A 26,760-nucleotide genomic window follows, 5' to 3' on the forward strand; every position below is an offset into this window, starting at 1 on the left:
CAGGTGCAATGAGACAGATCATGCAACAGATTCAGTGCAACATTAAAGCTTTTCTAATGTAGAGCTGCAACAACATAACCTGACCACTTCATAATTAAACTTTTATATCATCTTCAGTAATGAGTTGCAAATATTTTGCAGTTGGCTGCCCAAAAATTACAGGTACAGGAGTTGCAATTAGGGCACATTTTAAGCAGCATGTCATGTTTGACATGTGGTGTCGCTAGCCAAATGTGATCATGGCAATCAATTGGCTCCATGGTATTGCAGCAGAAAATCCCCATTGTGATAAAAAAGGAGAGAAGAAAATTGCTTTTCAGAGAAGCAATGGAGCCTGCCAGCTGTGTGAACACTCAAATAAAGAATTAAAAAGCTGATGTGTAATCTGTTTATTCAGGTATATTTTCTGTTCAAGTGGGGAATAAGATGCTTTACTGCTGGATAAAAAAATTGCCAACAATAAAATTTGGTGTTTTCTGCCACTGATGATAGCAACATAATAGCAATTATTGAATTTTGTCAAGGCAACGGATATATGGGTCTAAGAACAGACATAAAGTATGAGAAGCAAAGTTACTTCTCCAGTCTCAGAGGCCTACAACTTTGAAGAGACAGTGCTCACAGGATTTCTCTTATCCCACCAGATTTCACAGTAACACGTGCTTCCCTTGTCAGGCCCTTAGCCTTGGCAGGAGTACTCTTAAACTTTTTCTTCCAAGACCTCACCTGGTACCAGGGTGAAGCAGCAAGGGTTGCCACCATTCCAAGGCCCATGTGACACAGGTGCTCTGAGTTTACAGGAGGTGCACCCAAGGAAATACAACCAACTCTAAAGATAAGCCCTCAGCTCCCAAACCACCACCACTCCTGCCCTGGAAACGGCTGCTAAAACATATTCCCCAGGTATTGATTGTTTATGGAATAATTGCTTTGTTAGTCCCACATATTGTAAGTCTTCTTGAACCAGACTGGCTGACTGCAGCAAATTCACCTACTTTACACGCATAGGACATAGCACATCACACGGAGGTTTGTTTTTTCAGTTAAATTTTTTACTTTATGAACAGCAAAAGCCCATGTTTTTGGTAAAGAAACATTTCTTCCGAAAGGGAAACAACAAGAAACAAGTCCATATATTTGGTTCCATAGTCCTACAGAGAGGTAAAATATCGCACTTACATTAGCCCTATGCAGAGGGTGATTGTGGTGCTCGTTTGTGTGCAAACATGTTGGCTACTCCCATCTTTGTACTGTCTCCTTACAGGCCCAGCACTCTAATACGCCAGACAGGCCTAGGAGGCCTCTCCACCAAATGGGAGAGCTAATGAATACCCAATGTCCTTACAGGATGGCTGCAAGATTTCTTCCAAAAGACCTCACCCCTTCCCACACTTTAAAATATACACTAGAACACTCATCAGCAACAGCTAGGGGACATATTAACTACTACACTTTCTCAACAGGAGGGAACCCCTTTTACATTGTGTCAGTCACCTAGTTGCAGAATAGCTTCTCTCCGTTAGAAGGAAAAGAGGTATGCTTTATCTTCATATTATTTCATTTTATCCTAATTGTTTTTGGTAGGTTTATAATGGGACCATGGCTTTGGCTGGTAACAATGGCTGCTCTTTTGTGTCGTGTGGGGGTCCGAGCTTCCAGCTGTCTCTTGTCCTCCTCTTCCATGTTAAACTATACTGAAGAAGGTCACATCTTATTAGGAATGATCGGCCCTGTAAATACAGCTTCCGTTCAATCCATCATAACCTTCACAGCTGAGCCACCTCCTCATACATGTGACTTGTAAGTACTGATAAATGCTGCCCTTTATTTCTTTTAGATGTGATTGGACAGATGACTGGCTCCTTATGGAAGGCTAGCCATTAGGAATGAGCGGAGCAATTTTAAAACTTTGCTGTAAATTTACCAATATCGCTTGTTGGCCTTCTTTGGTTAAATTTGCTTGAGTAAAAAGTATTAGTTTTTTTTTATGTAGAGGGAGTGGGTTTTTTTTGTAGTTTAGTTTATTTGTATTTAGTGTTCTTTGTATTTGATTTTTTCTTTTTCTTTGTGTATTTGGTGTACATCTAAAGGTTATATGACAGTCTAAACAAGTCCCAAATCCAGTTACTATGTGATATACAAGCCTCATAAAGTAAATGAGAAACTTATTCCCTGACTAAGCCAAATCCTCCTTTTGGCAATTCACCGTGCAACAGAGGGTTTCAACGACAGAGGCAGTGTTGTCAACCCAGTGGGCAGGACTAGGTGTGGCCAGATGCAGAATAACTTCTGTTTTGTATATCAGCAGTAACAATGCTGATAGCCAGGATAGTTAAAAGTTGTTTCCCTCACCCCCAAATATAGCCGGGTCGCCCACAATGTAACTTGGGCAAGAGTCAAGACCTGGTAGATGTCCAGGGGGGACCATATACAACCTTCATACTCCTGCTGTATACCAGGAGTATAGCCCAAATGTTAAAGCTGTGCACCTACCTCTCATTTCACAAGTGAGGATGCTCTAGAACCTTGGTTCTCAACTGGTGGGTCGTGACCCAAAAGTGGGTTCAGTGTTCCCACTGTGTTGAGTGGGTCACTGCATGCCTTCCACTTTTCTAGGTGAGAGGCTCCTCACCCTTCCCCTAGTGCAGCAGTGTCAGTTCTCGCACCAAACAGCCATTCAAAATACGCTGCCTGGCGCCGAGTGTCAGCTTGAGGTGGGGTGGGCTGGGAGTATGGCCACGAGGGATCTCCATCAATACGTTCATTGTTTGCATCTCCCTCGCAGGTGCTGTAGAGGTTCCAGGACTGGACTGGAGTGAGGCCACATTCTGGCTCCCGGCACAACTACAGGGCACACAAGGGAGCTGTACAAGCAATGCACATATGGATGGAGCTCCATTACTGCACAGCAGCCCACACTGGATCCCAGGCTGAGGATCCACTCCAGTTCTCATAAGGTAGGGAGACTGGGTGCCATTGAATGGTACCCCAAACCCACCTCCCACCCACAGTGCATACGGCCGCACCAGAATGCGCGGTACCCTACTGCCATGCATTCCATTGCAGTGAAACTTGGGTCGCCACTTTATGACCAAGGACAAATGTGGGTCCTGAGGTTACACAGGTTGATAACCACTGCTATAGAAGGTAGTTTGTGTCTCATCGGAAGGGGTATATCAGTACAGACAATGCAAATGGGGCATATTTTCTGTCTATTGCAACCTTTATCAATATCAGTGGAAGGCATAGTGGGGCTACCTTGTCTAGGGCCCATTCTGCCTTAATCTGTCGCTGAGCCATGTAAAGCAAGTCAGCATCATGGGAAGTCAATAGAGTATAATCATAAAGAAAATTAAGAGACTCTGGTTTGTAGAGACTAATCAACAATTACACAGCACTGTGCCAATACAAAAGGGAAGATTTTTGGATAAAAGCTAGTTAATAGAACATGTATTTGAACTGGATGAGGAAACCAAAGTAACCAGTTTAGGACCATGCAAACAAGAGGTGTATACACAAACAGACAGATATTGTCCCTTGTGAGAGCTAGGCCCAGGGCCCAATGCTTTTGGACATCCATGCTATATGTTGCATCTCTATGTTAGTGGTAGTGTGTATTTTTTGACATTACACCTATTGCATTTCCCTGACATATTTCATTTCTGCAGGTTTAGGAGAGACCAGTACAAGTCCATTCTTGCTTTGCTCCTTGCCACAAAGGAGATCAATCAAAACTTATTTCTGCCAAATATTACCCTGGGGTTCTACATGTTTGACTCTTGTTTCTCTGCGGCAACGTCTCTGAAGGCAACACTGCAAGTTGTGACAGGAGCCAAGAATCCTGTACCTAACTACAGGTGTGGACCCCTACAAAAAGTACCTGCTGTTATTGGGGATCCCTTATCTGCCTCTGTTGTGGCCATGTCAAGCGTGCTTGGACTATGGAGGATACCACAGGTGAGCATATAGAAAAGAAATTATAATTTAAAAGCTACTCAACATATTTTTATCTGTATAATACACTAAAGATAACACAAAAGGATGTACACTGTAATAATAGTGATGAGCCGAACACACCCGAGTTTGGTTCAAATTTGAACTTTCGAACATGGAAAAAGTTCTAATTCGAACTTAAAACTCAATGCAAGTTTATGGGGGTAGAACTTTCAAAAACAACTATACCCTGTAAGAGGGCTTATATGCAAGTTATTGGCCATAAAAACATTTTTAAAATACCGTTTTTAAAGGATCAGTGATTTTAACATCACTTAAAGGGTAACAATAAAAATAAACAATTCCTTTAAATATCGTGCCTGTGGGGTTCCCTTAACCTGCCTGTAAAGTGGCAAATCTGTACAATCTATAGAACCTGTTGCAGCAAAACTGACATTACAAAAAAAAATTACTTTTTTTTTTCCAGACGTGCAGTTCCCCCTCCCAAACAATACCAGACCCTTTAGGTCTGGTGGGAATGTTAGCAGGGACCCCATTTTAAAAAAAAGCGTTGGGTTCCCCCCAAAAGTTGGGTTCCCCCCTGTGTATAAAAAAACAAAAAGTGTGTGGGGTTCCCCCTCAAAGTCATACCAGGCCCTTAAGGTCTGGTAGGAATTTTGAGGAGGGTCCCCATGTAAAAAAAAACGAAAATAAAAGTGTGTGGGGTTCAACCTTAAATTCATACCAGGCCCTTATGGTCTGGTAGGAATTTTAAGGAGGAGCCCCACCCTCTAGAATGGGGGAAAAAAACGTGGGGTCCCCCCTAAAATCCCATACCAGACCCTTGATCCAAGTATAGGCCTGGCAGGGCTGGAAAGGGCGGGAGCTGAGCGAATGCCCCACCCCCTCCCTCCCATACCAGGCCACATGCCCTCGGCACTGGGAGGGTGCTTTTCCAGGGTCACCCCTGGAAAAGCACCTTGTCCCCATGCCGATGGGGACAAGGGCCTCTTCCCTACAAGCCCTGGGCCGTTGCTTGTGGTGATGCGGACAGGGGGCGTATTCACATCAGGGTAGCCCTTTAATAAAGGGGCATCCAGATGCGCCCCCCTTGTGAATGAGTAAGGGGTACTTGTACACCTACCCGTTCACTAAAGGGTTAAAAAAATTAACTAAAAAAACAGACTTTTGGAAAAAATCCTTTAATTGAAAAAAAAAACAGAACAAAAAGGATTTTGACAAGTCTTTTATTGTTAAAAAAAAAAAAAAAAATTGATCCACCAACGTAATCCAGGGTCAATCAGGACATCCAGCATTATCCACGACAATAATTTTTTTTAAAACAACGACTGCCGCCCCACTCGCGACGAACACCCGCCGCATAATGGCATTCTGACTCGAACATCCAGCCCAACTCTAGTAATAAACACCATGTAAAGACTTACCTAAGAGTGATTGCTAAAGTGATTGCTCTACCTGTATTACACATGTGTGAAAACGATATAAACCATATTTATTCTCAGATAATTTTTGTACAAGTCATTCTAAATTGAGAAAGCTGGTCGGATGACCAGTGAAATGTTTTCAGGAAAAATAACGGCAAGTCCAGTTGCCTTGATTTATTTTTTAGAGATATACCATGACCTGGATGAATGAGAACCTTCACAGACATAAATCAGGAAAAAGGATTTGCAGGAGCGCAGAACACCCCCCAGCTGCAGATGGAAAAATCATTTTAATAACACTGGAAAATATAATGGCTTGGGTAGCTGTTATGTATATATATTTTGATATTCTGATCACTGATAAAGGATAAACAGGTGTTACCAACCATAGCTCTGTCTTTTGTATCAAGTTTTCAAGTGTAGATTATACAGGAGGCAGATGTACTATAGTTTTAGTATAAAGCTGAAAATACCATAAACCTTCCACTGTGCTAGAGACAAATCAACAAAGAAAATTTATGAGGCGTGTCTTCAACCCTGCTGTTTTTTTTTGCAGGTGAGCTATGCTGCGTCTCTCCCAAATTTAAGCAACAAAGAAGAGTTTCCATCCTTCTTGAGGACAGTAGTCAATGTTGACAGCCAACCGCAAGCTCTCATTGACTTGTGTCGTACACTTGGGTGGACTTGGATAGGTATACTTATCTCCTCAACAGACTATGGTACACAAGGTGGGATTGCCCTTAAAAAAGTGGCTGCCAACAGTGAGGTTTGTATTGCCTTTTATGAAACCATCGCCTTGGATTCCACCACAAAGAGAATGCCAAAGATTATAGAAAATGTTCGAAAGTCAACAGCCTCAGCCGTTTTTCTATTTGTCTCTCCTCCGGAGGCAAACACAATATTAATCGAAGTTCTCCTACAAAACGTTTCCGGAAAAGTGTGGGTGGGCATTGAAACCTGGTACACATCCCCTGTGTTTCTACAGACCGCTTTTTGGAGCATACTGAACAGCACCATCGGGATTGCAAGAAGTAGAAAGATTCTACCAAATTACTCAGACTTTCTCCAAAACCTTAACCCCTCTGTTTATCCTAGAATGTTGTCTATCAGACAGTTCTGGGAGAGGATTTTTAACTGCAAGTGGCCCAAGGATAATAGCAGTTTATCTAGTGCAAGCTCCAGCATAGGGGCATGTACTGGCTTGGAGAAGATATTAACTGATGACATTACTGAATTGAATGACCCAACCTCCCAAGCTGTATACATGGCCCACAATGCTCTCTATGTGGTTGCTTATGCTCTCCATAATTTGCTATCCTGTAAGCCTGGAGAAGGTCCTTTCAGTGGAAAATCTTGTGGCGATAAAAAAAATATCCAACCTTGGCAGGTAACAGAGTCCAAAACTAAAGTCCTACTCAGGGCTTAACCGTGCTGAATTATTTACAGTAAGGGTGGGCGGGTGACTAGACAGTCATAAGTGTAAGTACAGTTAGATAGAGTATTCTTTTATGTAACAGTAGTCAATCTTAGTCCTGTAGAAATGTAGTCAGAGCAAGAGTTCTGTACTAGCAGAGTTGTCAAATTGCAGACTGTTTACTCAAACCAGACAGACTTTAGGTTTCTCATTGGAAGTGTGGCTTGACTAGATATTTTTTTCTGTTAGAGCATAATGACACATGAAAATAATATATATATTTTTAACCTCTGTAGCTCTTGCATTACATGAAGAGAGTTGATTTTGTTAACACGGCTGGAGAGGAGGTCTCATTTGATGATAAAGGAAATATCCATGGGTATTTTGACATACTGAACTGGAATCTGATGGGAAACAAAGGTCAATATACAAAAGTAGGAACCTACAATGAGTACATTACCAGTGGCCCAAAACTTTTCATTAACACCACTGCCATCCAGTGGCCGGGAGGACTAGGCAAGGTAATTAATTTAATTTTAATTTATTTTTGACATATATAGAAATAGAGAGCACAGCAGAGCCTGTATGGGGTCATATTACTTATTTAGCCATAGACCTAACCTTAATTTACATATTTACCTAACTTAAAAAGTGTTTAGTCCTGAACAATATAAATAGTTAAAAATATCAACAAAACACTACAGTTTCATTATGAAAAATGTCAGTTACAATATGCATGGACGTATTTTAAAACCTGCATATTTTTGCAAGCTGAAAATAACTTATTTTCTTTCACATAAAAGTTTTCCTATGATCCAACCATTTGAAGCACAACACCCAGAGAAGGAACTGGGTGTGGAATGTGAAAAACATTGATAATAGTATGTTAAAATCCATACCCCCACATAACCACCAACTTTTCCTCTTAACTGGTCTACATGTGGTAAACAATAAAGATTGATACTGCTGCCATGAATGCGTTATGACGTCTGTGGTGTGACATCATCACGCATTCACAGTGATGTACTTCACTGCCTGCTGCCATCTTGGTTATGGACGCCTGCAAAGAGAGGAGGGAATATTGACCCAGTATGTTGTAGGGTCCCCCCTTTTTGCGCCGCTGTCGATCTCTCGGTCCATGACTGACTGCCCGACTTTTAAGAAGGGGTGACACCAAAATGACTGTCAGTGCACCCCCCTTGTGACGCCACTAATTAGGCTGCTACACATTAAATTTAATTCCCTTGTGTTTGTTAACCCAAGGTGCCAAGCTCTGTCTGCAGTGATGACTGTCCTCCTGGCTACAGGAAGGCACCAAGGAGAGGTCAGCCTGCCTGCTGCTTTGACTGCGTGATGTGTCCAGAAGGGATGATCTCCAATGAGACAAGTGAGTTACGGAGCAGGGAATTAATCTGATTAAAGCTAATCTCAGGCAAACAACTACAAAGTTGAAAAACACTTATGTGAATTGTCTCATCTGCCAAGGATTTGTAATTCTGTCCAGCCACTTTTGTGATTCCTACTTTTTTTAAGTGTATCTAAACTCAAAAACAAAAAAAATTATATACTGTAGGCTTAAAAGTTCTGATTGGACAATGAAGGAGATACAACACACTAATAATTAATTAGTCCTGCTTACTCTGCTTTCTTCTGTTAGCACATGTGCATGCAGCAGAGCTGATTGGCTCTCAGTGATGCCCCTCCCTCTCTCATTCTGAATACTGCTGTGGAGGGAATGACAGGAGGCTAACATGAAGACATCAATCTTCATATTAACCTCCTGCCATCCCGTGCAAAGCATTTTATTTACAGTATATATGCCTAGAGTTTAGCTTCAATTAAAGTCAGAATGATTGTTTTCCTGTTACATAAATGATTACTTAGAAAGGGAGGGAGGTCCCTATAAGTGTCATGTAAATTGCTTTTTACCATTCATTTTGATGCCATGTACAGTAACCTTTAAAGGTGCCCATACACTGCACGATTCTCGTACGAGAATCGCGGGAAATCCCGCGATCGTACGAGAATCGTACAGTGTGAAGGAAGGCGTATGACCGTATCTATTGTACGGTCGCACATCTTTTGTCTAAGGAGCATGCTAGAAAACCAGCCGAAAATCTTACGATTTTGGCTGGTTTGGATGATGCTCGGGGGACAAATGCCGAACGGGCCGATGTGCGCACGCGCACACTGCCCGTTCAGCATTGCGGCCATTGCAAGCCCGCCCCTCAGAGGGGCGGGCTTGCGATGATTGCAAGTACGATCTGCCTGTCCAAGATGGGCAGATCGTACGTTTTTAAAATTACATTGCAACCATCGCAAAACTAAGGTCTTGCAATGGTTGTAAAGTGTATGGGCACCTTAAGGCTAGTGGTGTATCCACCCCAAGAGAAGTTAAAGTTTACCGTTGCCATGTATAAAAATGAAGGAACTTAACTCTCCACAGGTTGACTAGTTTAGCCCTGGTGAAATAATTATGAGTGGGACATGATTACAGTTCAGTTCATTTAAAAATGGTCTGGAGAAAAATGGAGTTGTTGCAGCTATGATGGTGCTGATATTTTATACTTATGTATCTCTGTCAGTAACAGTAAATCAGAAAAAAATAAAGACCAATTGCAGCCAAAAAGTTTTGTTGTGCAAGGATTAAAACTGTGACCACTTTTTATTGCTGCCTTGACCTTATTGAGGAAAGTTCCCCTCGCTTGTGGTGTCCCGATGGGTTTTCCAGGACAAGAAGTGAGGAAAATATCTTCAGTGGAACAATGCAGCAAAAAAAGCACTTTAAGGGGAATTTGGGGTCACTGGGACAGAATGGCACAGACAACAGGTACTTAAGCTATTGCTTCCTTGACAGCACTTCACTTTTATTATAAAATACATCCACAAAAATATTTAAAATGGAGATTTGGTAACAAATTCCTTCTATGAATGATGTGCTCAGTAGTCAGTCTGGCTTGACTAATCATTGTTTTTAATGACTTTACAGATTCTGTTGACTGTCAACCATGTCCAGAGGACCAGTGGCCCAACAGTAGGAGAACCAAATGCATTCCTAAGGTCATTGAGTTCCTATCTTACGAGGAACCACTTGGTCTAGTGATGGCCACATGCTCTGTTTTGTTCTTTATCATCACTGTGATGGTGCTGTGCATATTTCATAATTTTCGGGATACAGCCATGGTAAAAGCCAACAATAGAAACCTCAGTTACCTTATCCTTTTGTCCCTAAAGTTTTGCTTTCTTTGCTCACTAATGTTCATTGGCTGCCCCACCAAACTGACCTGTACTGTCAGACAATCTCTTTTTGGAATCACATTCTCAGTTTGTGTCTCATGCATCTTGGCCAAAACCATCATAGTTGTCATTGCCTTTAAAGCCACCAAACCGGGGAGCAATCTGAGGTTGTGGGTTGGTTTCAAGACAGCTGGTCTTGTTGTTACATTCTCAACTGCCTTTCAGATAGTCATTATCTTGGTGTGGTTGGCTAAATTTCCACCTTTTCTGGAACATAATCACCAAGTCTTGGTTGGTACCATCCTTCTAGAATGTAATGAGGGCTCAGTGGTCATGTTTTACTGTACAATAGGGTACCTGGGTGTCTTGGCTGCTGTAAGTTTTGTGGTTGCTTTCCTGGCCAGGAACTTGTTGGCTGATGGAATTACTTCATGGGACATTTAAAAAAAATGTATTTTAAATAAAAGAATTTTCAAAAATTAGGGGTCTATTCACGAAGCTGCCGAAGGATCTGGCCGTAGCTTCAGCCGATGCTTCGGCCCCAGGACAACCAGACAGTTTTAATGAAGCCAAATACATTACCTTCAGCATGCTGACCTTCCTTAGTGTCTGGTCAACTTTCATTCCAGCCTATCTAAGCACAAAAGGCAAATACATTGTTGCAGTTGAGATTTTTTCAATTTTGCTGTCGAGTTTTGGACTCTTGTGTTGTATATTTGCTCCAAAATGTTATATAATTCTTTTAAAACCTTCAATGAATACAAGAGAGTTTTTAATGTCTAAAAACAAATAAAATGTGGACTTGCTCCAGTGCTCGTACAAAATTACTTATGTTTTTGTTTCATGTTTATTAGTTATTAGTATTTCTATAGCTGTTTGACATGGGCCACTCCTGTACGAAAAATAATGCCATCAAAACTATTGATGCCTCCGTTAGCAAACCAAATGTATTGTTTACCTTCATTTCCTAACTTGCATCAGATAAATGACAATGGGCATCCACCTGTCCTTTATATTTTATCTACATACATAATGTTGGCTTTTCATATAATGTACATTGGTTATAGTCTGCGTCCAGGGGCGATCATCCACAGAGAATCACAGCATGTATGATTACAAGCAAATGCTGCGAACAGCTGTCATTCTATTGTACAATGCCTCCTGCTCACAGCTGTTCACATGAGTCTCACAAATTCTTTTGATTGGCACCCCAAAAAACCTTTCGGCCATGCTGCATTGCAGTGCAGGGCAATGTGAGGTACCACAATACCATGCTCTGCACTACTTTGCATTACTTTTATTCACTGCAATGCAACGCAGTGGTACTTAAATATGTAAGCTGGCAAGAAATATGTTTAGTTTCGTTTCATTTTGTTTCGGATGTTTCGTTATTTTATTTTTCAAGATTCAAGTCTGAAAAGTCAATCTGTTTTGGGATTCGGATTCAGAGTTAAATTATCATTACCAACTAAAATTTGTAATGTCACAGAAAAGTGACATTACTTGTTTACTTTGTTTCTTTTTAATTTCTGAAAAACTTTGTGAGGTCCCAAGAGTCGAACTCCTTCTGCACTTCGGGTCACTGAAAACACAGGAAGTAGGTGTCTGTGCATTACCAGGGACGAACTAGAGGCGCAGTATCTAAGAAGAGCCAGCTCCCTGATAGAGCATCCAATGGTGAGGATGATTGGCTGCTGGACACATTCCAGGTTGCGGCCCTCTAGCGTGCCCACACAGACACAGAGACTAGCTGCAGCAATGAGGTGCTGGATACAATAGCGGCAGGGGTGAAGCCTATACAGAGATAGCAGTTCTTGATACTGAGGGACAGAGGGGTAGAAGTCCAAACAATAGTGTAAAAAGAAGGCAGCAACAACACGGCTATCCGGGATACACTGAAGAGCGAGGTTGCATGGAACAAGCAGCCACACAAGAGGAGCGACACACAGGTGAGCGCAGATGCAAGGGTTATCTGAAGGAGATGATGATAACAATCCACTTGCTGGATGTGCAACATCTTACTGGGAGCATGAGGGAATCCAGAGACACACAGGGAACAAGGCAGGTAATAGTAATCCGCAGGGATTCAAGGACAAGTGATGCACAGGGAGTCCGACTGAGTGTAAAGACATGTTGCTCGAACGGCGTTTAACAAGTGAGCAGGACTTTTAATGGAGAGGTTCACAGCGGATTGACAGGAAGCCGAGCAGCTTGGACAGGAGGTAAAAGCCGGCGCCAGATCATCGCCAAAGGGGAAGTGTGACAAATGATATAAGTTCATGGTCGCTGAGGTGACCATGAGCTGAAAGCAGAGTGAGGAATACCAATGACGTAAGGCCTACTGAGCTCGCAAGCTACAAGTGGTTCTATTCCAATGTAAGCCTTTTGGCAGCTAAAGAGTTAAAACCTAATTCCAGACAATTAGTTTGTAATTGTGGATACGCTTTTTTGTTGTTTCTCCACTGGGTGAGGTTTCACCCTACTTCCTGTCTCTGCTATAGCCTTTGATAGCAGAACAAAAACTTATGCAAGTAGTTATCACCAGGAAAAATTATGGCAAAGGGAATAATAATAACAACATGACAGAGGTTCTAACTCTTCCCCCGTTTTACCAAGTGAAGTGTTTTCCTGAATTCTGTGTTCTACCGGAAAGATTTTCTATCACTCTCCCTTACAGACAATAAACAAGTGGAATCTCCCCAATGGGGACACGAACCACAAAGTGAAAACCGGGCAGAGATTCTTATTCCTTAGTCCAAAAATTCAAATGTGGTCATAAATATGACAACGCTGCAATGTCTACCAGCAGGAAGTATCCTGAATTTTGGTTACATTCACAAGGTGCGAGATTATTGATCTTGTGATAAAATATTGCTTAGGGCAAGCATCACTGCGGTCCTGTGGATTGATTTTTACCCTAAGGCCCTTCGTGTCTTGAAGCCTACCTATTTCCTATTTTTGTTGGGTTCACATATGTCATGAGGTTGCTTTAATGACAAGAAACACATATGACATTAGAACACCATTAAATATTTGAGGAAATTCACATTTTAAATTGCAGTTCTAATTCTACTTAGATAACCAACTTTTACAGCTGCTTTATTGCTTCCCTGTTTTATTGAGTAGCTGGGCAAACAATTGAAGGAAACTAAAACATCTGAGATGTAGTTCCCTTTTTTTGTCTTAAACAAAAAATCAGTTAGCTCTTCCTTTTGATACTCGGGGATGTGGTTGACAGTTGGAAAAAAATAGTGCCTCAAAACCCCAAGGGGAACCAACTGCCTGGTTATTTTCAGGATCTATAGTGTGCCAGACATTAATGAACTGTATACACACACAATGCAAAAGGGGCACATACATTGGAGTCAAAACTAAAATAAATGACATGTTTTTAAGGGTGTAATTCAAAGCACATCGTCTAAGTAAAGAAACTTTTGTTGAGGGGTTTTTTTCGTGCATATATTGCCTTAGCAACTCAGTGGGGCTGATTTACGAAGCCCAACACGCACACGCGCAGGCTGCGTGCGCGTTTTAACCCGCAGAAATGCATTTACAAGTGAAATTTAGAACTTCCAATTTGGTGAATTTTCATGGATAATTGTGCTGCAAAATGAATTTCATGGCAAAATCATTTAAACTACTCTGCTCATGTCTTCTTATCATTAACATACATGGCTTTTTCAGAAAAACATACATATCTACAGAACCTCGCATGTTAACCTGCACAACTGAGTTTGCCACACAGGATAAAAACTCACAACTTAGTCGAAGCCAAAAATTCCTACCTAAAAGCAAAGACTGCACCAGCATGAATAATCCACAATCAAAGAAGAATATGTAATAGACATGTGCGTTCGGATTCGGATGAATCTGTAAATCAACAAAAATCAGTTGATTGGGCAGTTCGTCTGAATCCGTAATAACGGATTTATTATATGCCCGAATATACTAAAACTATATCCATCTTGGAGGCGGGGCGTATGACATCACGTGACGGTGATGTCACACGCTGAACGAGCGGTGGCCATATCGGCCATATTAGCCATATCAGACATATGCGCGCTGCCATTTTGGCTTATATCTTGGTATACACCAAGATGGCGGCGCTCGAACATGTGGGCACCACCATCTTGGGGTATACCAAGATACACTCTAAGATGGTGGCGCGCATAAGCATATGGCCGCTGCTCGTTCTGCGGTTTCAGTGTGTGGTTTTGGATTCGGAGGCTCGTTGCGTCCGAATCCAAAACAACATAAAAATTGGTTTCCTTTGACAAAACAAAATGTTTTGTGTTTTCATTTGTTTCGTCCGAAAACAATTTATTTTTACGTGCGCATGTCTAATATGTAATGTGAATCTCTTTATTAAAGACATACAACAAGCATTATTATTAAAAAACACAAATATGCATAAGTGTGCATGCAGACATTTTTTTAAAACAATTGAAACCATACAAACCCTGCAGTGGACACTCTCACAGAGACCTGTGCTGGATGACCTGGGTCATATAAAGGAATGCAAAGAAGGAGGATATTCAGTATATTCATATACAATGGCATTGCCAAGAAAAAAGCATAATGAATAACAAATTAGAACAATAAAGCCGCTGAATGACCCAGTGTTTACGGTCAAATGTGACATACTCAGGCCAAAATATACAATTACTGTATATATAACCCACATAAACAATGAAGTGTGATGGTATATATAATGAATACATGTGTAGTGTAGTGTAGTGACTGGTATTTTCCGCATCAGGTCAAGACAGGCCACTGCAAGGGAACATAGAAACAGTTCCTCATTCACAACACCGTGCAGATAAGCAGCATCACGCATTGTAATGCAACGCACATAAACACAATGCACAGCAACTAGAGGAAAGAAAAAAAAAAATGGTAATGAATTTGACCCTTCCAGGAAATAGGACTGAAAAATGTTTCACAATGGACAACATTAAGGATCCATTCACACCTATATTTTAGGTACTATTAGAGCCTATTCACACTGAGCAATTTGTAGCGCGATTTTCGCTCAAAAATCGCTCAATGTAGCTCATCCAATGCATTTCAATCGAGCTGTTCACATCTCACAGCTCAATGTCACCTGTAGCTTGTAGCTCAAGCTTGTTGCTTGAACATGACCTATTTTTCCAGCGGATTTTGTGCGATTTGGCTCCAATAGGGTTTGATAGACTGCCAAAAGAAGCGCTACGTATTGCGACAAAATGTGCACTGTAGCTCAATGTCGCTCAAAGTCAATCAGCTCAAAGCAGCGCTGCAAAAAATTTGTGATTTCCTGCAGCAGGATTCCCTAACCTGCTGTTTACAAGTGGCAGCTGTAACCCACTCAAGTTAATAATCGGGTGCATTTGAAAGCAGAAGAACGCCGGCACACCGCATGCAATCACATGTGATACGATTACATATGTTTAGGGATCAATCACTATCCCTGGTTGCATCGATTGATTTAAATGTTATAGGACAGTGAGAGACAATAAGACAACATGGTATAAGTGAAGCCTTAGAAAGCCCCACCCCACCCCCCACCCCGAAAAAAAATAATTCTTCATAAATGCATTTTTTTATAAAAATAAATAAAATAAATTAGAAAAAAGTAGCCTTCATAAAAAGTTCACAGGACATCTTTCATAAAAGTTCCCTTCCCTGGGTTTTCTAAAATCTAGGCAGCACAATGTATTCAGCACAGGTTAATGTTGAACGTCAATTTTATTTTAGTTTCTCTTTAAATTTATATAAGTTAAAACAGATCTTTTTTACATTTTCCTTTTTTATATTCTTTTTTATTATTGATATAAAATCTCTGTTTTACAAATAAACATTTGAAGAGCCACAGGGGTTGATTTTCTAAAGACAGGTTGTTCCCTTTGGAAGGGAATTTGCACTTTGCAGGGGAAGTTTCCCCTTAGTTTAGTGAATGAAGTGAGACTCTGCTGACTTCCAGAATCCCATTATGTACAAGCAAAAAAATTACTTTTTTTACTTTAATTTTACTTTTACTATTTTTATTTCCCTTGCACATGTTTGGGTATTCTCTGCAACATGAAATTTCACCACATTCACCAAGGAAAACTTCCTCGGGAAAGTTAGTCATCCCCACTTTCACCTGTCCATTCAGAGCAAAGTGACGGTGCCTCCTGATAGCCCACCCCCACAGAAAGGTATTTAGACTCCATCGCTGTCATACTGCTGGAAGAGTCCATCCGATGTTGGAGTTTAACAGGGTGACTGATGTCTTTCCCCCTCCCCCATTTGTCTGTGTTTAGCCTTGGCAATTGGCTACTTAGGCCTCAACATTGTCACATAAGTGAGGTTACATGCCCCCCATACCCAAAAGCCCCGCTAGGTTAATGCAACACTGTGGGGGCTCTGATGGAGTGGAGAGGAAGTAAGGTAGCAGTTATTATACCTTGCTAGGGGATTGGATTATTAGGAACCATAGTCACTTTGACCATTTAGTACAGGCTGCATCCATGACCCAGGATTCATTGAGCTTTGTAGGTTTCTAAAGAGAGTGCTCAACAGAAGCTGTTTGCTTTCAGATCCTCTGTTTTCATTGAAACTTCATACAAAATCATTTGAAAACACAAGCAGGGAGCAGGGGGAAAACAAAGAGTCACTGCCCATTTCGTGAGCTCTGTTTACAACAGGATGTTTCTCGACAAAGGAGCTAACGGGAGTCAGGAAAATATGTGAAAAGGAGAAAAAAGCTTAATTCACTGTATATACATTTTTAGCAATAGTTCATGTTAACTTGACCTGGAAGAAAACATTTATTTTTTAAATTTGCTTGTGTATGGAAGAGGGAAGGGCAAAGTAACAAGCAGTATTTGTTTAGTCAGGGGAGCCATGGAGTTTTTGAGAAGCAAATAGGTGATCGAACCCACTGACATCATATTTTGGTGGACTGACCTCTTAATCAATGGCACTTTCTTTGGAAGAGAAAAACAAGGTTCTTCAGGGCCCCTATAATCTGTTGGTTCCTTAGACTGTATATGATGGGATTTAGCATAGGAGTTATGATGGCATATATCATGGAGATTATGGAGTCCATCTTCTGGGATGATGCCTTATGAGGCAGAACATACATAAAGGAGAGTGCTCCAAAATAAAAGGCCACCACAGTCATGTGGTAACACACGTGGAGAAGGTCTTCTGTCTGCTTGTTTTGGAGGGCATCCTATAAATTGCCGCCAGGATTAAAACATAGGATGTGAGGATGAAGATCAGGCAGCCAACTCCAAACACAGTTCCCCCAACTGAGTTAAGAACATCGATGATATATGTATTGGAACATGCAAGATGTATTATAGGCTGGGTTTCGCAATAAAGGCTCTCTATGGAATTGGGTCCACAAAAATAAAGATCAGAGGCAGCAGCAGTATTAAAGGCTGAGTTTAGGGACCCACTCAACCAGGCAAGAACTGCCAGATAAAGACACACTGTCCTACTAATGATGGCTCTGTAGCGTAATGGATGGCAGATGGCCACATAACGATCATAAGCCATAACAGCCAATAGGATACATTCTGTACTAGCACAAACAGTGAACAGTCCAAGCTGGACAAAGCAACCAGTGAACGAGATGGTGTTCCTGTTATTGATGATAGCAGACAATATATTAGGTATTGTAATCGAGGTATAGCATATGTCCAGAAAGGACAAATTCGATAAAAAGAAATACATAGGCGTGTGGAGCTGAACGGTCAGTCGAATGGCTGAAATAATTAAGCTGTTCCCCAAGAGGGTCAAGAGGAACACAATCAAAAACACAGTAAACATGACTGCTCTGCAGTTGGAGAAAGAAGAAATACTCAGAAGTATGACTTCCGTTATCGATGACAAGTTGGTTTTTGTTAAGGAAGTACTGCTTGTCCCTTCCATTGTCTAAGTCAGTATGGTACAGAAAGTTCTAAAATAGGCGATTATGTCAAAAGACTTATTTCAACAGCTTTCAATGCATCACCAAATATTGTATTTTTCTGATAAGATTTTAATAAAGATAACATGTACCCTGAAAAATATAACATTTATGATGATTCAGACCAGGCCTGGTTTACTAAGCACTTTCACTTACCTTAGTAAAGTGGTTAACATTCACATTGCAAAGAATACACAATCATGTGCAATGAAAATTTTTAAAAAAACAGGGTTTTTCCTTGCTGGTGATTGAATGATAGAAGTCAGCAGAGCTTCACCTCATTCACTAAACTCCAAGAAAATTCCCTAGCAAAATGAAAATTCACTTTGCAAAGCGAACATCCTATTCCTCCATCCATCTTCTCCAAACTCTTCACCCTTTTAGTGAATAGACCTGTAAAACTATAGGGTCTATTCACTAAGCTGCCGTAGGCAGCCGAGTGAAAGACCGACCTGAAGTGAAGTGAGCCGAACGCTGTTCGGCTATTCACTTCAGGCTGGTATGGCTGATTTCAGCCGTACATCGGCTGAGATCAGCCGTACATCGGGTGGCTTCATCGGGTGGCTTCAGCATGTTCGGCCGACCCGAAGTGCAGGAGGAGTTCGACTCAGCCGATCCAACATCTGGATCGGCTAAGCCGAACCTCCGGCAGGCTACTTGCTGCTGTTCGGTCTATTCTTATAGATGCCGAACAGCAGTGAGTGAATAGCCGAATGCCGCTGAGCGGCATTCGGCTCAGCTGTTCTGCTCGGTCCCTCAGAGGGACCGAGCAGAACAGAAAAATAGTAAAAAAAGTAAATAGAAAATGATTGTGCGGAGCTAGCAATGATAGCTAGCTCCACCCAACAGTTTTCTATTGTCTGACGGTTCTGCTGCCGTCAAAAAAAAAGAAAAAAAACTCTCCCGGGCACTCTGGGAGTCTCCCGCTCCCAGCCGCCCAGGAGAGAAACACTGATTTTTCTTTTTTCTTTAGTCTGACACAAAAGAAAAAGCAGTGTTTCTCTCCTGAGCGGCCGGGAGAGTTTGCTGTCTGGAGATCAGTGTCCCTGGTTAGCTGGTAACCAGGGACGCTGATCTCTCTGCAAGTGGCCTGTCAGGAGCAGGCTGTCGGCTGGCTTCGGCTTTCAGCGCGGCGCAGCCGAGCCGAGGCATATGCCTACGGCTCGACTGAGCCGCTCGGCTAAGTTCGGGAGCTGTACGGGCTATTGTGAATAGCCTGGGGCCGAAGCTAGCCAAAGAATCGGCCGAAGCTACGGCTAGATCCTTTGGCTGCTTCGTGAATAGACCCCTATGAGTCTGGTAAAAAGCATTGTAAAAAGCATTGCAAAGGTATTTACAAATTAAATAAAGGTGCGTCTTTCGAATTTTCCCCTTTTTAAAATGTGTCACAAAAAAATAACAATTAAATATAAATTGTTAGAAAAATAGAAAACAATATGGTGGGCAAATCCGGCCATCTATCTGTGCTTTAACTACAAGTCTTAACATGCCTCAGGGAGTCATGCCTGTAAATGTCAGCCTTGCATTGCCTCATGGGACTTGTAGTTCCATAACAGCTGGAGGTCCAGGGCTGCCCACTCCTGGCCTATAGGGTACGTACCACATCCCACTGAATTAGTTTAACCGCTTAGTGACACAGCTTCAGAAAATATTTTCGTTCCCAGGGACTGGAGCAATTTTGCCATTTTTGCTTTTTTAACCATAATTTCCATCTTCCTCATGCTCTGCACCTACACATATTATATACCACTTTTTAAAGGGCAAGCTTGGCTTTAATTTGATGTGACATATGCATATATAAATGTTAAATTTTTCTAATACAAAAAAAACACATTTTTCACAGTTTTGGCATTAATAATGTGTACATAATTAGTGTAGCTAACAGAAAGTAATTCATAATAAATTATTTTATTTGTCTTGATTTATAGGGTATATCATATGCCTAGGATTTCAGTTTATTTTGGGAGTTATAGGTCACAAAATACAATTTTAAATTGGAACAATTTTAAAATGTGGTATGTTTGTCTCCTATCTTTAATGGCCTCCTCACCACTATATTTTCCTACCATTGTTTTATTAAACATATTTTTTTACAATTTTTAAACATTTTACAAATGTTATTTTTTATTTTTACATTTATTTATTTTTTTAAACTAGGGGCACTAAGGGGTTATTTTTTATTTACAGGGGCTTTGAAATTTAATATCTCTGAGGAGAATACAGTATTCTCTTCCGAAATTCCTTGTATCAATTTGTAACACACAGCCGACTCGCAGCTTAAAAAACAGAGTGAGCTGCTGCCGGCTGTGTGACTGTCACGGCTCTGTGATCACAGTGCTGTGACCACCTAATCTCCTGTTGAGGGTTTTAATCTCCTGTTGAGGGTTTGCCTCAGGCCCTGAGGGACCCATCAACAGCAGTAACTCAATAAGCGCTGGTCCTTTTACAAACCAGCTCTCATTGTTCCGCATGACGGGATTATCCCCTTACTGGTCATTAATGGACTGAATGATCGTGGCGGGATAATCCTGTCATTGGTCGGAAAGGGGTTAAAGCAGAAGTAAAGTCTGCTATATCGGGTGGGCTATTGCCATAATATGCAAGAATGCACAGCACACTTATGGCACACTTACCTGACAAGTGTGCACTCCTCCACCGATCTACAGGAGTTACATCGTCCTCGGCACCTGGTTTGATTCCTGGCACACTGCAGATGCTGGGTAGGACCAGGGGTAGTACACTGCATGGTGCATGTGCCGTACAGTGTACACAATAAATAAAAAACTGCTAGAATTGAGAAGCAGCTGAACAAAAACTGTACTTTCTAGCAGACTTTGATTTTTTAGGTTTACTTCTGCTTTAGCTAAAAAAAAAAACAAGTAACAATGGAGTTTTCAGGTGCCCAATTAACTATCACCCATTTGATCAGGGGTGTAACTAGAAATCACAGGGCCTCATAGCAAAATTTTGTATGGGGCCCTGTGATTTCTAGTTATGCACCTTGTAGAGCCCACCTGAGATCCTACACAGCCCACTTGAGATTGACTTTGCAGAGCCTGCCATAGACTCTCTATGTAGGGCTCTGCAGGGCCTCAGGTGGGCTGGTCACAACCCTGCAAACCTTACCTGTCAGCCCCAATCCACTGTTAAGCTCCTTCACTGCCGGGCCCCACCTCCTCCATGGTTGCTGGCGGGCCCCGCCTTCTCCTCCACCGCCGCCAGGCCTCACCTCCTCCTCCGCTGCCACTGCTGGGCCCCAGCCTCCTCCACCAAAGCTGCTGGCTGTCACTGACTCAGCAGCAGCTGTGAGAAGGAACGCACCGCTGCACAGATCACTGACAGGTTGTCAGTGATCTGGACAGTGGCACGTTCCTCCTCACAGCCGCCAGTGAGGCGGCATGGCATCAGGGGGACCCCTTTGTTCCTCCTCCTTGCTGGGGCCCGGGCCCCATAGCGTCCACCTGGGTCGCTATGGCAATAGTTCTGCCACTGCATTAGGTGGTATGTGCTACCTATTTCATACTGTAAGAAATCAGATACATTTTTTTTCTTAACCAGATAGGTAACCAGTTAGGATTTCTCTACGCATTTCATGGATGTATGCACCACTTCATCAGCAGTTTTCTAAGACACTACTAAAATCTATATACTGTATATATAGAAAGAATGTCTAAATATACATGTACAACACGTACTATATACAACAAACTTATATAAAATATATGTATAAGACATACAAATGAAGTCTTGTGACTAAGAAACTAGACTATACAGTAGATGCTGAGACCTCGTGGAAGAGTGGCAGGATTACAAACATCACAGCACCAACTCAGTATACCCATGCCGAATTGAAGCTATTAGTATTATGATAAACATTATAGATATATATTATATAACCATTAGAGATATACAGTATACAACCCATATTGTATATTAAATAAAAACACCCATATTACCTATTCAATATTCTGTAGGATAACCACTTGGAAATTTCTTGTCTAAATTCCATCAATGCAAAAGCCTATATGAAGGGGAATAAGGCCAAAGAAAGTAGGTAAACAATTCATAGACCGCATACATATAGTATGCTAAACTTACCTCCAGATGCAATATTGGCAAGTTTGAAGATAATTGCTCCACTATATATACTGCCGCTAGATCTGGCATACCAGAGATTACTTTGATGCCAATGTATAATCAGTTTGGTTCACTTTGTGTTGAATATACCTGTAGCAATTCAGCTCCTGCACAGGAGATAAAGGAAAACCTTCTGAAGCATATATGTACTTCCTTGTATGAATTACAATAAAACAAGATTTAAAGTTAATAATTGATACCCCTGCACTTTACTGGCATTTGAAACTGTATCTAAATCCATGAGCAAAAATGTAATGTATTACAGCTTACAGTTCTTAGATGTGGTGGTTACATTGGTTTTCTTTTTAAGGGGTTTATTTCCTTTATTTTCACCTGTTAATCCTGTGAGTAACACACAACCTGGGCTCATAGTCAGTGGGTTGAATGAAGTTGGGTGCCATTCAACTCAGAAGAGGACCAACAGGGCAGCAGTAGGCAGGGTGCCTGCAGGAGCACTTGGAATAAAGCGAGTATTGTAGCGAAAGCTGCATTGTTTCTGCCTACAGATATTAGGGGATTAGAAATGTATTTTATTTCCATAACTTGGAGTTTGTTTTAACAAGACTAGATCATTGGCGGGGCTAATAAAAAAACCTTCCAACCCTTTAATGCATAGACACATTTAGTCTAAAACGAAAATCCCAGCTTTAGATTGCAAACTCTTGCAGATAAAATTCACCTTTCTTTTACTTGTTACATCATTTGTTCATTATACAGTTTGTTGTGAGATCTACTCAGCAATGTTAATTCTCAAGGCGTAGGTTTACAACACTCCATACTGTCAATTTACCTGCAAGCAATATTCTTATTTTGACAAAGGCTAAAGTGAAAGGTTTATATAATGAATGGTATTAGCTATGCAAACTCTCAAAGGAGCCCATTGATCCCTTCTGAATATATCTGTAATTATACCACAATACACAGTATAATGAAAGCAAAGCAATCCATTGCAACATTTTTTTTTCTTTCAGAAAGAGATACTTAGATAGATAGATAGATAGATGGATAGATGGATAGAAAGCCCCATTTTGAAAGGAGTTTGTCTACCCAAAAGTGGCATTTTACTCATCAGTGGATCCTGTAGGGTTGAGTTAGTCCTTGACTTCCTCTGTCTTGGATACTGTTATAGTGAGTTCTCTTTGCCACAGTTCCTAACTTTTACCTTCTCCATAACATTAAATAAAACTAAAACTCAAACAGGTAGAGTGGGAAACATTCATAGTGAGCATAGCAGGTGGGCAGACCAAGGAACTCAGTGCAGAGATATCACCAATTGAGAAATGGAAGAAACTGTACAGTTGTTTAACACTCCAACATCTACCAAACACTAAAATATCAGTTTTGAGTGGACTGTCCATTAAAAAAGAAACATAAAAAGCAATCAGCTTAAGTCAATTATCTTATCGATGAATTCTGGTTTTCTAAAAACATTTTCTCGATGCATAGATTGTAGGAGCTGCCCTATTTGCTTAGTACAAATGCAAACTCTGCTTCTTGAATGTGAACAAACTTTTCAGTTGTGTGTAATGCAGGCTGAGAGTGAGGGAGGGGCCCTCACAACAGCACAGGCAGAAGTTTCATTGGAACCAGTTTGCTAACTTTGCTGTGTCAAGCTGGGAATGTTTTTAAGGAAATCTCCACTTGCTATAAGGCGGATCGAGTTTTAAAGTTGTTTGCTGGTTTGAAGTCAATGTTTAATGGAATGACAGCACCTCTGAATCCCATTATGTGAAACTGAAGCCAGGACTGAATGGATGTTTTAACCTTTAAATACATTTATAATTGAATGCAGCCAGAAGAAGATTGTGCAACCTTGACTGTAAAATATAGAGTTCGAGGACATCTTTCCTGAGGATCGGTGACCAAAACTTAACTTGGTGAGGAGAAGACCCAACCTGATCTGGACCTTGTCTGTTCTTTCTTTCTCTTTTATTTATCTCTGAAAAACCCTGCGGGACAAACGGCAAAGTATATTTTTATTCCAAAAAAACCGGACTCCTCATCTGGGAGATATAGCCAAACGGCTTAGAGGAGAAAATCAACTGCATCAGCTGCTGAGACCCGCGGGGAATACGTCTGTGCTAAAACCTAATCCCGGCACCACTCACTAAAAGTTTTCTACCAACTTCACTCTGGTGAGTACCCACCCGAGAGGGACAGTCCGGAACAATCCGAAGCACATTGCTGTTTTTGCACATTTGTACATTTGCACACGGAACTTACCGTTCACCTGTTACCCGAGAGGGACAGTTTGGATTAATCTCAAGTACACTGCTATTTTTGCAAATTTTTATTTGCACATGGAAACCACCTTTCACTTGGATTTTTTAAGCATTGGACACTGATTTTGACGTTTTAAACATTGTTCGTTTATTTATTGCATTGGAATGAATTTTAGTGGTTCTAATTGATTTTTGTATTTTGGTTAGATGGTTTTATCTATACTTGTTTATGAAGCTAGTCCTGTTTTATACTTATATATTAGCTTCCATACTGACCTCGCCAGAATCAATTATAGCATATTCTTTTGCTCATACAGCTACCTTTAGCGCTTTGTTTCTTTTGATCAAACTCTGCTTCTTGCTGGGTATTGGCACAATGAATGTGGTCACTGCAAGTCTATCAGGTTTCTGCAGCTGTTTGAAAACAGTTGACTGACTAGATGGCTTTCTCATTAGTTGTTTAGCAGGGATGCTAAATGGATCTTGATATAGATGACCACTAGTGGAAGTAACTATTAATCTCTACATGAGATATTATGATTTAGAGGCCTTCTTCAAACTTTTAAGAGAATTGCAGGGAATGGTGGCATCTTTTCTTTCTAGAGATGATCAGTGAGCATACTTAAACCAGGCCCCAAAAGTGGCAGCAGATTGCAAAAGCCTGAAGAAAGCCTGAAGACAAAAATCCTCTATCAGTACTGTGTAATATGCTAATGATATGGAGGACAGAACTCAGCTGCGGAGTCACGTTTAATCTCACGTGCTCAGGCCCAGGAGTACGTGATGGCAAGTAAATACTGGCCAAACAATCTCAGTGCATCATAGTACCGCCTCCTAGTACTACTCTGACTACACTTAAGAAATATATGTAGAACAAAAGAAAGATTCAGGTCTCTGCTATACGTTTGCTATGATTCCCAATTAGGCAGTTCAATATGTTAATAGCACATATATCTGTGTATGGTGGAATATATGGGAGCAGTATTGAGTGAGGCAGGATAGTGTTTGATATGTTAAGTCACATACAACAAGATGAGCAAGTTACTTCTATGGTATCAATTGAATACAGCACTCATTGATATAAGACAGGGGTCGGCAACCCCCGGCACGCGTGCCCAGCTTGGCACGCAAGGCCACATCTGCTGGCACGCAAACTATTTTTTTTGTTTGCATTTAACAGCTCGCTCGAGCCGGCTGTCAGATTGAAGTCCCACCCACCTCCCTGACGTGACCAGATGACGTCCGTGCGCGGAGCCGCGCTGAGGAGGCCCTCAACGGTCTGCTCGAGGTCCTGCAGCAAGCAGGACCGAAGGTGGAGACTGAGAGGATCTTCTGTTCCCCGCCTTATTTTGTCACCATACTGCCCATCATTAGTCAGAGCACAGTGCACAGAGCCGGAGGATCACCATGCAATAGTAATGTATGTGCCACATTCCATTTGCATACTGCTCACCCCTCGAACATTAGACCTCATACCAGCACACACACAGGCCCCCACAAATGCACTGCAATATCTTGATCCACAAATAGCTTTCAATTTATTCCTGCCCTAAAATATATATATAGGACAGGAATAGATTCAAAGCTATTTGTGGTTGATACTACTGTGCACTTGCATGGTTCTGCATGCGTGCTTTTGGCCTGATTCATACAGTGTACAGTCGGGCCATACAGATCCATGCGGCATGCACAGCCGTATAAGGCCGCTCCCGGGAGGGACAGGTGCTGTGTGTGATTGTGCGCAGCAGCCTGTCCTTCCCTATGGGAGGACACGTCCATACGCTCTCATACGCTCACCCGAGCTGCACATCCGTGTGGGTGTCCGTGCTTGGGCGCAGACAGGATCCATCCTGTTTGCGTCCAAGTACGGACACCTGCACAGATGTGCAGCTCGGGTGAATGAACGTACGGCCGTGTCCTCCCATAGAAAAGAACAGGCTGCTGCGTACAATCACACGCAGCACCTGTCCCTCCCGGGAGTGGCCCTATACGGCCATGCACGCCCCACGGATCTGTCCGGTCCGACTGTACGCTGTGTGAATGAGGCCTTATACTTAAAGGAGAACTATGGGGTCAGTGTTTTCCCCCACAGTTCTCCAACCAGTGGGCCTCTGGCGAAGTAAGTCGTGGACTCTGGGCTGCACCTGGGCTGATGTACCTCTCTCTCTCTAAATTGTAACCCTATGCAACCATCAAGAACTGTGCCGTCATCCCACTCGGGGGTGACCGAAACGTATACTTTGTTCTGTTTATACCTTCAAGTAAAAACCAACAAAAAGACTATCTGTGTGGACTGGTTCTTCTCCCTCCAACCTCTGAGAAGGTGGGGTTCTCAGAGGTTAGGTCTGATTCATATCCACCTTGGACCTGACTAGGGGTATTGGCAAATCCTCCTCACCAACGGCACCAAAAAAAAAAAGACTGCATTTTCCA

At 41.7% G+C, this 26,760-nt stretch overlaps 2 protein-coding genes across 2 annotated transcripts in view; both read left to right on the plus strand.

The window, feature by feature from the left end:
• Window positions 1-1,618: 1,618 nt before the first annotated feature.
• Window positions 1,619-10,822, plus strand: LOC108789342 (extracellular calcium-sensing receptor-like). Its single transcript, XM_018559320.1, has 7 exons — window positions 1,619-1,800; window positions 3,669-3,843; window positions 5,935-6,144; window positions 7,089-7,313; window positions 8,056-8,179; window positions 9,782-10,439; window positions 10,579-10,822. The coding sequence occupies exons 1-7, from the start codon at window positions 1,619-1,621 to the stop codon at window positions 10,820-10,822; spliced, it is 1,818 nt and encodes a 605-aa protein (XP_018414822.1).
• Window positions 10,823-17,761: 6,939 nt separating this feature from the next.
• The window catches only part of LOC108789343 (extracellular calcium-sensing receptor-like), a 21,747-nt gene continuing 12,748 nt past the window's right edge, over window positions 17,762-26,760 (plus strand). Inside the window, exons 1-2 of the mRNA XM_018559321.1 lie at window positions 17,762-17,867; window positions 25,563-25,747. Coding sequence (XP_018414823.1) covers window positions 17,762-17,867; window positions 25,563-25,747 — 291 coding nt within the window. The remainder of the gene's footprint in view (window positions 17,868-25,562; window positions 25,748-26,760) is intronic.

This window comes from Nanorana parkeri, unplaced genomic scaffold (genome assembly GCF_000935625.1).
Source record: "Nanorana parkeri isolate BGI_ZX_2015 unplaced genomic scaffold, ASM93562v1 scaffold389, whole genome shotgun sequence".
NCBI lineage: Eukaryota > Metazoa > Chordata > Amphibia > Anura > Dicroglossidae > Nanorana > Nanorana parkeri.

Excerpts from the sequence above, each read along its gene's own strand:
- LOC108789342 (XM_018559320.1), top strand. The coding sequence starts at position 1,619 with ATGGCTGCTCTTTTGTGTCGTGTGGGGGTCCGAGCTTCCAGCTGTCTC. Across the intron at positions 6,145-7,088 it reads AAGTGGCTGCCAACAGTGAG|CTCTTGCATTACATGAAGAG; the intron begins GTTTGTATTGCC and ends TAACCTCTGTAG. Across the intron at positions 8,180-9,781 it reads GATGATCTCCAATGAGACAA|ATTCTGTTGACTGTCAACCA; the intron begins GTGAGTTACGGA and ends ATGACTTTACAG.